General features: G+C 40.7%; 1 protein-coding gene across 1 annotated transcript in view; it reads left to right on the top strand.

Moving 5' to 3' along the window:
- pcdh7a (protocadherin 7a) overlaps positions 1-9,802 on the top strand; it is a 41,343-nt gene extending 31,541 nt beyond the window's left edge. The window contains exons 5-6 of the mRNA XM_040146789.1: positions 2,719-2,920; positions 5,660-9,802. Coding sequence (XP_040002723.1) covers positions 2,719-2,920; positions 5,660-6,198 — 741 coding nt within the window. The 3' untranslated portion in view covers positions 6,199-9,802. The remainder of the gene's footprint in view (positions 1-2,718; positions 2,921-5,659) is intronic.
- The last annotated feature ends 2,919 nt before the right edge of the window (positions 9,803-12,721 follow it).

Raw genomic sequence — 12,721 nt, 5'->3', positions numbered from 1 at the left:
ATCCCCTGACTTTTCAATTAGCACCATCAACAGGTCAACATATGTCCAGTACTTTGGTTCATGACACAAATACCTGAAAAGGTAATGATCTCCCCAGCAGCTTCAGCTGTACTTTGTGTTTAGTGCTAATTAGCAAATGCTAACACACTGAACTAAGACAGTTAACATGGTAAACATTATGTCTGCTTAGCATCACCATGTTAGCACTGGCTTTGTCAGCATGTTAGCATGTTGATGTAAGCAATTTAGCTCAAAGCACCAGTGTACCTAGCATGGCTGTAGACTCTAGGTCTTGTTTAACAACATTAAGCACTGTTCTGAAGGCATTTCCAGTATCCTCATAAACTCTGCCAACCGTTTAGGTGAAAAAATATTCTATATAGAGGTATATATAGAGAGAGAAATAGAGGAGTTAGTTGTGGTGTCAACATCACTGATCTCTAAAAACAAACTTATTATGGTGAGATCACGCAATTAACTTCTGTTTTCATCGCGGAACAAAAATGATCCTTACCCATACCCACTGTGGTTCTCGATACTCATCCTTTGATACTCTTTCACCCACTTTTCCCTCTCTGTGCCATTGCCCCTTGTCTGAACGAGTGGAAAAGAGGTTGGACAGCTTCATCTAAGCTAATGTTCTAAAAATACATTGATCTCTGTGGAGAGCTAAGATGAAGCCACTGGGATTCCAAGAACTGTTGCTTTTCCATTAAACTCCAATATCTCTTCCTCAGTCTTGCTTGTGCTCACCAACCCTGCTCTCTGAGTTACTTTTTCTCATTGTGCTATCATCTAAATTTTGTTAAGAAATGGCGGAAGAGACAAATGCTTGTTAATTTCCCTTCTACATAATTAATTTTGCTCTGTACCTCTCTCCTCTTGTCTTGCATGTTCATTAGGTGAAATGTTAAAATATTCCCTTTTCTTTGTGTGCTTGGAAGAAAAAGAAAGAATTGGTGCAGTTTTGACCTTTAACCTATCCGTCCATAAATTTCCCTTCAGATTATCCTGAGGTAACGTTCCAAGCTGAAGTTTTCCCGCCATAATCTGCCTCTACCCACTCTTCCCTCACTTCCTCTCTATAAGCCATGTGTTTCAAAGCAGATCGAAAATGAAATGGTTGTAATTTTGCAAGCAGATAAATGAGTATGAGAGCAGATAGGCGGGGTATTGTATAGAAATGGGCTTCCTGGTGCAGAGTGATCCCTCCAGGCCAGACAGAGTCATTTAACTCTCTCTGATATTCTCTCAGCATGGACTTATTACGGTTTTTTTTTTACTTTCCAAAGTGAAAATTGGTCGGCTAACTAGACTGGGGAGATTTGTACACTGAAATCGCAGCAGGTGTGATGTTCAGTTTGAGTGAATGACATGATTCAATGCTGAATCACCACCACTTTCACTGCAGGAATGGGAGATTTGTCACTGGTGGTAGATGGCCCATTGGTTTGTGTTCACAGTTACGGCTGCAGCCTACCCTTTGAAACCCTCATGGTTGCAATTCAAGCTTTTACAGGTAGCACAGGGTATATTTCTTTTTATTCAGCTAGAACTTCCACATGACGGTTGGTAGTCTTCCTTGGCCAAATGTAAATAAAAAGATAAAGACAAGCAGCAATTTCAAATCAAACTGTATCAGTACAACAAGAAAAGGCAGAACAATCCAAACATGTACATCAGAAAATAAGTTTAATTAATTTGGAAACTAAAGGGTAAACAATAAAAATTATGAAAACGCTGAAAACAAACCAAATAAATGAATCTAAAAATCAACAAACCTGAAAGGATAAGGTTGACGATATTCTATATTTTTGTTATTGTCAACAAATCCAACGAAGAGACCAAAACCAACAATGCATTCATACATCTCTCCAGTTTCCAACTTCCTGACCCTGTTTGTGGCACTGTTTTTTTTTTTTTTAAAGTTAAATAATCTCGTAAAACAGCAGACGACTGTAGTTTTTAGTGAACATATGGAAGTTGTTGGATACTATTTTCAGCCGCGGATTGATACACATTTCATGAACTATTTACACACATAACCACCCTGTATGCACAGCAGGACGGTTTTGGTGGGATTAATTTAAAATAAACTGCAGTGCCCATGTTATTTGTTATGTAGGAACATGTCACTCTGTGCAGTGGTGGAGCTCATTGATGTGTGTTTAATTGACAACAATGGATTTCTATGCCACAGATATGCTTTATGAGGCTTTGGATACACTTTTTATAAAACTTTTTAATAAGATAGGTGCATTGCTAGTTTGAGTTTTTTCATGGGGTTCTTTGACAGTAAGAAAAATATAGAATATCACCAGACTTATTTCAAATCCTTGACTGTTTTAGTAGAGCACCAAGTAAGTGTTTTTGAGAGGGACTCTATATTACCCAGCTGCTGCCTCCACTACTACTACTACTGGGTGCCATTCCAGATGAAAAACAAGGTTTGTAAACATCAGCCATGTCCAACAGCATTAATCTAAACTGGGATTAAAACCCAACCGAAAACTTTGAAAGACCGCCGCGATTGGTTGATGACTATTACCCTGCATTGTAGCAGCTAAACCCATAATCAAGGCGAACACGATCAGATAATCTCAATATGTCTTTGCAGACCCCTTCCCACAAGCCTAATCCCCAGATTTAGAATCTCAGATTAAGAATCCTGGATGATTAGTCCCATATTGTGTGTGTGTGTGTGTATGTTCCCTGCAGGGGACCCTTCGCCGGGTGACCTTCTCAGTTGTCAGCCAGCCCCAGGATGGTGGTTGCTATGACAGTGGCCTGGAGGACTCGGAGACGCCGAGCAGCAAGAGTTCATCAGGGCCACGGCTGGGAGCCCTGCCACTGCCCGAGGAAGGCTACGAGCGAACCACACCAGAGGGCAGTGTGGGGGAAGAGGAGCATGTGGAGAATGGTCAGAGCAACACACGCACACACAAAAGCAAGCCAATAAAATACATTGAACTCATTTAGAATTGCAGGCAATTTGTCTCTCAAAGTTGTGTGTACTATATTCTGTGAAAGGCTTAGACATGTTTTTTCTCTCACACACATACACAAACACACACACACACACACACACTCTCAATCTCAATCTCACACTCTCACTCTCTCTCACACACACACACACACACACACACACACACACACACACACACACACACACACACACACACACACACACTCTCACTCACACACACAAGGTTTCAGGAGTCTTTTCTCTCCTCACATGATGAGAATGAGTTTTATAGAATGAAGCAGCTGTCCTTTGGTTGTTTGCATGTGCTGCACATATTTTTGTTTAAAGGCATGTCTGTTTTATGTGCTCTTTAGAAAAGCTCATGTGTGGTAGTATGTTGTGACAGTGTGATGGCTGGTGGTAGGAGCACAGGCCCATGATCCCCTAGAAGGAAGCCCATGCTTCCTTCTAGGGGATCAGTTGCCCAGCTTCCTCTCAGAAATAAGGAGGCAACTACCCAGGAAAGACGACTGCTGAAGGTCTTCAGAGGCAGGATCAAGCCAGAGGCTAGCTGACTTGGAAGCAGACTGGAAGCTAGAAGGCTTGTGGTTAACTGACTGACTGGCTGGCAGGCAACCCAGTGCAGAAGCAGGTTGAAGGCTGGGCAGGGCTAGCCAGGTGGGTTTCAGGCTGATGGCTAGCAGATCTGATGATAGCCGACTGGAGGCTGGAAGAGGCTGTTGATTCCAGAGCTGGCAGCAGACAAGCCAGCCTGAGTCTAACCATCTGTGGCGCAGGACGGGGTTTAGACCCCCTGCCAGGTTAGAAGACCAGAAGGTAGCTAGCTGGTGGCTAGCAGGCCTGGGGCTAGCTACAGAGTTAGGACTGGGAAGCAGGTCTCTGGGAGGCATGCGGTATGGCTGTACAGGTGGTAAAGGTGACAGGCTTGCAAGAAACAGTACATGGATCAGAGATGAAGACAAACTTCTAATTGTTCTCCCTGTCTTGGCCAATTCCAGGTCCCACTTTAGGAAGTCTGGCTCTTCATTAAGAAAAGTGTCCTTAGACACTCATAAGCTATCCCTGGTAAATGGCAGGCCCAATAGAAGCTTGACTGCTGGGTGCATTTTAGGCCATATTGTTCTACCATTGCTGGTGGTAGGAGCACAGGCACACAGGCAGGCTGATGCAATGAAGGAACTTCAATAGAGTAAGTGATGAGAACCAGGCTTCTAGACAGACGTATGGACAGACAGGCAGGCAGACAGACAGGCACGGACAACAGGTAACTGTTGGAAAATGTACAGATAACAGAAATGGGAGTCCACAGAAGCTGACCAGCACAAAGTGAAACACACAGAGACATTAGCAAACAATCCAGCACCCTACTGGGGGAAAAGAGCTGGTCTAAATACCAGGGAGCAGATGAGGGAAATGAGGAACAGGTGTGTAGGTAGGCGGGGAAGCTCCAGTGATTGGAAATGGAAAACAGGTGAGCAGGTGGATCTGGAAACAAGAAGAAAGTCTGGGGACATCTGGTCTGGGGGGATGGAGTATGACAGGAGGCCAATAAACAGGGCTGAGACAGAAATCATGACAGCCAGAGACTCACCCGTGGCCTTGCCCTCAATCAGTAGCCCAAATCTTCCCTTTCACCAAGGAAATTGTGTTTTTACCTTTTTTTACAGAGTCTTTTTCAAGGATGGAGAGAGGCTGAAAACATTTTTATTTTACTTCCTTTTCTCCTCATTCCTCTGGTCATGCCACAGCTGCAACAACAGTAGCAACACACCAAGGTCACTATGACCTTGGTGACTGGTTGTACTTCGGGGGCTTTAAAGTGCCTCCAGTTAATACCGCCTTTTCCCCAGCGTGTGAAATCTTGAGGATTTTTTGGGGTGTAATAAGTTTTCATCACGGTCAGATGGAGAGAGGAATTGAACAGAGAATTCATTGTGTTGGTTGTAATTATGCTGTATGATTATGTGCTTCTTTGGTTTTCACATGAATTTGCTGCTGTTGTCGTGCCTAGACATCACAACTGGAATTAGTTTTCAGAATACATCAGATATATTACATTTTTTGTTTTTAATTAAAGTTAGGCAGAATTTAGAGAATTGGGTAGTGAATGAATGTGTTGTTTTCTGTTGCTCTTTGGATGTGTATGGAATACCATATAGTCCTTTACCTTTAACTATCTATTACATGACACCTGCACTGTTACAAGCTAATGTTAATTCATCTATCATCATCATGATTCCTTTCTCCATTTAACATGGTGTCAGTATTAATTAAAAAATGACTGGTTTACATAGATAATAACCATAAAATTTGACAGCATTTTTCCTGCCTTTTTTGCTTTCTTAAAATTCTATCCCCTCCCTTATAACCTTTGTTCCCTGTTCTTTTTTTTACACATTTGTCTTTCTCCCGTATTTCTCACCCAATGTTCAACTCATCTCTCCTGTTGTATTTAATCCATTTGCTCTCTCTCTTTTTATTTAATTGTCTCTTCTTGAATGGTCTAGTACTTACCATATAACTATAGAATCACCAGTTGCAAATAGAATCACCAGTTGCTTCTGATAGCCCTCTCTCTCTCCCCATATTTCTTGTGTGGTTCTCTGCTTAAAACTATTAAATAAAGTTTATTTCTCTTTTTTTGACACTTATTTTTCTTTCGCCTGTATCCAGATGCCAGACAGCTGCCAGACGTAGCTCTGACAGGAAAGTGTACGAGGGAGTGTGATGAATTCGGCCACTCTGACACTTGTTGGATGCCCGTCCGACCTTCACCCCGCCAGCGTCAGCGCCACGGCAGTGACCCCCCACGGCTCTCCACCTTCACCCCAGGAGATGATAACAACAACCTCCGTGGCAACGACCATGAGAGTGACAGCGAGAGTGCCGGCAGCGCAGGGAGCTCAGAACCTGGGGTGGTCGTCAGTGGAGAAGGTCAGAGATTACCCTTAGCCAACGGGGATCCTCTTGGCACCCTGGGTAGTGGAGACCGCAACAGGAACATGGGCGATCACAACCGTAACCTTCTGAACCGCAAGATGACTTCGGCATCCTATGACACGTTTAGTAGCGCGGGCTTTGGGAGGCGCCAGCAAGAGGAGGAAGGAGGAGAAGGCCAGAACCCACCTGAGGTCATACCACTGACGCGAACAGGAGGGGACTACAAGACCACGTCCTGTCTCACATTGTCACGCCGTGAGGTCTACCTGTGACAGCCTTGCAACAGAGCAATCACCACACAACTCCCTTTTCTGTAAAAGAGGGAGGGTTAAGACTTTACTGGCAAGTCATCAGTTTGGAGGGCCCTTTAAACCTGTGAAGATGTGAAAATGTCAGGGAAGATGTTTTCCAAAAGCTGTGTATCAAATTGGAACTTTTGGATGCTGAATAATATTTATAGGCACTTAAACTTAAGCAAGTGATGGATCAAATATTCGGATAGCTCTGACCACAAGTACTTTCTAAAAAAAGTGGGTTTTTTTTTACTAACAGTGGAAGTTGCCTACAGGCAAAGATCCTATAATGTCCTTGTGGAGGAGGACGCCTTCATCTCCTCTTCTTTTTACCTGAATCCAATGCATGCCTGACCCTCTGCCACAGAGGGATCTGTGTGAAGAAGAGAGAGATTGAGATTTAGTAAATTTTCTGATGTTTTAAATGCCTCGGTGCATATAAAAACCTTTTCTGAGGCTACAGAGGACCATATTTGGATTCAACTGATGAACCATCCTCTGAAAAACCACCGAAGTCTTAATCAGTCAAAACAGATGAAAAGAAGTAATGGGTCTTTAATTGAGTTATTTGGATCTAATTCAAACCAATGAAACTTTCTAATGCCTAATCAAACTTTATCCTTACGCAAGACGGGAATATTAACCAATGAAACTGCTAACCCCGTGAGAGTCTTAAATCATAAACAGAGAATCAAAGTACCATCAAAAGTGTGGTCGCTGTACAGTTACACAGTAGGAAAAAAATGTGCTGATCTCAAAAATCAGGTTATGTTCTTTAAAAATATAAATGCTTCAGAACAAACTGCAACAATGTGACTTTTTTACAGTAATCAAATGTAACCATTCAGAATACAAGGTTCTCATAGAGTGTTAGTAGTGCCACAGTTTCTCTGGCGTGCTTGAAAATATGTGTTTATTATTTTGCCTTCACGCCCAGTCTGTATGTATATATTGTATGTGTGTATTTGATAAAACAGCAGTTTTCTCTCTCTGCTGCTGTCCACCGTTTCAGAGTAGACTGAGGTGCTGAGTTCACAACACACCTACAGTATCCTAACAGTGGTCATGCATCATAACGGTTCTTTCACACACACACACACACACACACATGCATATACACATGCACGCATGCACGCACTTACACATACAGACCTTAGCATGTAAAAACAAATTCAAGCAGTGCATTAACAGAATGTGAACATGCATAGGGCCACAGTTTTAACAAGATTCAGTGGCAGTGTAACATAAAGTATATAATAACTTGCATTAAATTTCATAAACACAAAAAACATTAAGCATATACACACACACAAGCATATTAAAACATAAGTAGAAACACAAACCGATATTAAGATGTTTGCAATGTGCACAGTTCATATGCACTATGTGTGTATGTGCTCTTAAACTTAATTTTTTACCATATTGCCTCTGACTGAACTAGCTGTAGCATTTTGCCTGCTCCCCTCCAGCTAATATTTAAATATGAAATGTATTTAAATGATTACTCATCTCTCCAACTGATGTGTGGGGCTACATTAAAAGGAATTTCAATGACATCTACTGTATGTAATGATAAGCAATGTGAGAATATTAGATATTCTGCATACTGTAAGTAAGACTCATAGAAAAACCAAATTTCTGTAATTTCTGTAAGAAAAAAAGGAAACGAAAAAAACTGCATGAAAGAAAGATAATGCTAACTTTTTTTCTCTCTTTTTTAAACCATACGCCTTTTTGGATAACACGCCTATTTGGATACATCTGTACTAAATGTGTGTGCTTACAGGGGAAATGGAGATAATGATGGCAGCAAGGGAGTTAGCTTCAGTGGATTAAACTGTTGCTCCTTTTATCGTAGAGCGAGTTTGGGCTAACCTTGGGCCTTTCTCTCGGTTTCCATGCCCCCGAGTTGGTACAAAGGGTGAAAACAGGCTGTAACAAAAAAGAACACAATGTGGTGGGAGCGCAGAGTTCAGCTGTGACCCTTTTCACCACACTCTGCCAACCTGAACACGCCCATACTGCTGTGCTGAACCGCGCAGATAACAAACTCCTTCACATTTGTCCTTCCTAGCAGCTACTGCACGACTCCAGACACACTCTGCTGCACTGGGCTGAAGAGTGGGTGTGGATCGAGGCCAGCACATCTTAATTCCCATCATCAGTGTGTGGTTCAGTGGTGTGATAGGGATAATAGGGTTAGGTCGTCCCTGTGGTCTTAATGAGTTCCCTTTCTCCTCTCTTCTCCTCCCTTGATCTGCACTGATCTCATTAATGTCTGGATAGGCAAATTTAACACTGCTAAAAATTACTAGTAAGTGTGTTTCTTCATTTTTGGTGGTTTTTTTGGATTAGATTAGGCGAAAGAGACATACTCTTTAATGATGTACTGCAACTTGGTTCATAGATCTTTGTAGGGCTTCGAGTGAGAAACGAGAGCAACAGTCAGGTAAGGCCATACACAAACCCACACATTGCTTCTGCTTGACTGTCCCCACACTGAAAGATAACCTAATGTGTGGAAACAGTAAAGTAGTAAGTATCACGACTTCTCCTTTGATTTTTTCAATGGTAATCAGGCTGAGAAATGGGTGTGCTCTATGTACGTGATTACAATTTGAATACCTGTATATACCTTCAACTTTACAACTTTGTAGCATGTTCTGGGCCACTGATGTACTTACTCCCTGAGCCTTCATTACCCCCAGTTCCCTAACATGGCTGTTTACTGAGCTCTGTTATTGATGGACTGTGCTGAAGATGTAACGAAACTCAAGGCCTAACATATGGAGTCACTGTTCATGGAGAGTTCAGGTCTAAAAAGCATTTGTGAAAACAATCACAGCATCCTGCAGGGTACATACACTGACACTTGTGCTCATTCTGTGGGATAAATGTGTCTCAATCCCATGGACACCAGAAAGGTCTTGAAGAACAAATGTCCAGTTTGTGAGTTTTGGAAAGAGACTCTTGACACAGTCCTGCCTCATCAAAGTGGCAGATATTTCTTCAAACTGCTGTTTTATGGCAGTTCCGTTATGGCACCTTTCAAACCCCTCTAACTCGGATTTAAGGGAACTTGCTGTACATGAATCTGTGTGGGTGTGTATCTTTTTTATACTGCACGTTTAAACATGAATATGTTTAAGTCTACAGCAAAACAGAGAGGGGAGACAGACAGAGAAGAGCGTCAACGTCTGAGATCTGTCGCCCAGTAATCAAGACATTTTTAAAAACTGACACTTCAGTGGACATCATGTACCTGTCATCCCCCTCATGCTGTTATCCTTATAGCCATGTACAGATAAAACTACACTGTAGAACAGACAACTGGAATCCATTACAGACAATGGCATGCTTAAGGTCTTCAAATCTGCACTGGAAAAAAAATGAGAAAAAAAAACTGTTACTTTTATTTTCCTCCTCTTTGTTTTCTTTCTTATGGGGCTGGCTCTGTTTTTTGCCGCTCCCGTCCTGTAATTACATAATGAACTAATTGCATTTGCTATGACGAGGAAGAAGAGGAGCTGTTGACGAATGGTTTGGTATGAAGATTAAATCATGTAAAAGTTTGACTTTGACATTAAAAACCTTCAAACACTTGTTTGTCTGCTAACTTTCTGAAGGCTATTTTTCACGCAATAACTGAGATAAACAATAGTTGAGACAACAAATGAAAGTCTTATTTGCCATATTTTCTTTAAGAAAATCGGTTTGGGATTAGCTGTTAATGGTAACCAGTCCACGCAAATAAGTAATAATGTTTTCTAATGAGGCGGCATTTATTAAGTGTTTATAAGGTTTATCAAGGGCTGATAAAGCATTTACTAATGCCTTATATACAACTATAATCTGTTAATAAGAACTACTGTTGGGTTGCCAGGTTGTACAAAGTCTTCCTCCAGCCTGAAACTTGTTTTTATCTAGCTCGTTAATGCATCAAGAAGACCCCCTCCAACGGACTGTGTGAGCACTTATCCTCTGGAAAGGGGCTGCAGGGCATCTGGACCAAAATCCACTTACTAACATCTTATTAACATTAACAACTGCAGATTAGATTGATGTGTAAGAGCTCTTTATTAATGATCAATTAAAATTTGTAATTGTAGCTGACTGAGTAACTATGGCTGATGTCTTATTAGAAAGTGAGAAACTTTTGACCCTTTACATGCCTTACTAACATTTCGAACTGCATGATGACTTAAAAGTTGTTCACTTTAATAGGTTGTATTATAGCCATTAAATAGAGCTTCTGAAATGTTTAAAAAAATAAAAGGTGCCTTGTTTGAATGGTATCGCTCTATTTAACTGTTGACAAAACAATCTCCATCCAAGGTCCACTTACCAACTTGCTGAGTAGCTTTTGACTTTAGATGTTCAAACTCAGTTCCACGACAAATGAGCAAACTTCCTCTGCTGATGAAGATCATGTGGTGCGGTCGAAAGCTCCAGAACAAGTGAGTAAGTGGAAATTGTTTTGTTATGTGCTGTTTCCAAGGTCAAAAATGAGCTTAATTTTTAAACTGTTTGATGCCCAACCAACAGAACCAAAATCCTCCCATTTAGCAGAATGACACCTTGATACTCTTACTGTGCAATGTCAATTTGCACCTGGCTGGCATCCAAATTTATTTCTGGAATATCACTTAAATGTATCCCTATCCATAAACTTTATCTTTGAAAGTTGAATTTTCTAACTTGGGTCTTGCTGCAAGAAAACTTTTGAAATGTAGAGGGCAATTGGGACTTAAACTTATCAAAAAACACTTCAGAGGTGTTAGCTGCGGCAAAGATTAGTGTGAAGGACTCAAAATGTCAAAAAAATCTGTATTCCTCTTTATCCAGTATGCAACACTGACACCATGTGGTCATGTTTCACTATTTCTTGCTGGTTTTCTGGCGGTGCATGCAATCATTGTGTAATGAGCTGTTTCAAATTCATTTAGGTCATAGTGAAGGATAGCACAAGTAAAGGTCAAGAAAATCAGTCTCTCTAAAAAAGACATCAGAAACTACAACAAATACTGAAAAGCCACAAATACATTTATTTGCATGTTCAGTTTAACAGCCGTTTCTTTTGAGCTGACAGTTGGAAGACACACCTGCCAGTTTAATTTACAGCTGAGAAGGGGGACTCTGGTGCTTATTCTGCGATAAAAGAATGGAAAGAGATTCAGTGTGACACAATCTGGAAAATGATCGTGTACGAGTGGAAAGCACTTCATATTTCACAATTTGTGTCATATCAGATGTCAAATGGATAATATGGCGGATAATACATACACTGAAGGTGTAATTCAGAAGTGTAAATCAGAAAAAGTGAAGGAGCTGTGGCTTAGTGAATGGTTTGGATGTTATATGCCACAACCATATACAGATAAGATAAAGAATTCAATGGCTTTCCGGACATTTTCAATCTGAATCTATATTAATCATATATTTCATGTGCAGTAAAAACCAAAACTCATTTTAATATGTGATTGTTCGCTATCTTCAACAAAACAACCAAATAGCAAGCTCTACTCTGTTTTCCATTTTAATAGGCCAGGGTGTCGGACTTCATTCTATACCAGTCACAGGCTATTCACTTAATGGAGATCCACTGTAGCCTAGTAATTCAATTTTTCAAACAATCACAACTTAATATTCACATCACAGGTTGAATGAATTATACTGTTTGAGGAAAGGATTGAAACAGTTTTTCAGTGTGTTGTGTTTTTCTAATCTCACATTTATTTAGGGTTTAGTTGAAATGTCAATTCATGGATTCTAGGGCCATATAATTTTGTATCCTCATTATCTGCAATTAGTATAATCACTTGAATTAAAAAGCCAGCATGTGTCACATCCAATAAAAGAAAAATGAATTACTGGCCACTGTTTTAAGTCTTCAGGAAAGAACAGTCCAGACTTTACCATCCCCGAAGGACCAATTGTTCTGCAGCCTGCAGTAAAGTCATAAAAACACACATAAAAAAAATAATTAAACCACACAGTAAAAGGTATTAGCAACCATCTTTGAAGGTATCATATAAATCAACTTGCACTCATAAGTCATCTCATGTAAGTGGAAACCATAAAAAGCTTTGTAATTAAATCACAGTGTTTCACCAGATAAATGGACACGGAGTTGTCAGCACTCCCAAAAAGGACATCAGTTTCTCTTAAACTCTTAATTAAATTCTAAGGATAGACCCAATGGATGTACATTTTATTGTTTTCATAAAGATAGAGGAAAATGCTGTGAGGGAGGTGCCTGATGGAGTAAACCCCAGAATGTTAACCCTCCGCACACACTGTCCAGTTTATCAAATGGTCTTTGGAGTTGTCAGATGCTTTCAGGGGCTTAAGCAGATTCTCCTTTACTGAGTGAAAGCAAGCTGAAGGGAATCGCCTTTGAATTGCCTTTACATGCAGAGGGAGAGAACCTCAAGCTCATGGCTTCAAAGTGAAAGGACATAATCGTTTAATATGTTGAAATTTCCCTATCTCGCCTAAATAT

This window comes from Xiphias gladius, chromosome 15 (genome assembly GCF_016859285.1).
Source record: "Xiphias gladius isolate SHS-SW01 ecotype Sanya breed wild chromosome 15, ASM1685928v1, whole genome shotgun sequence".
Taxonomy (NCBI): Eukaryota; Metazoa; Chordata; class Actinopteri; order Istiophoriformes; family Xiphiidae; genus Xiphias; species Xiphias gladius.
Note: the sequence above shows the minus strand (reverse complement) of the source record. Positions and strands in the feature narration are given on the sequence as shown.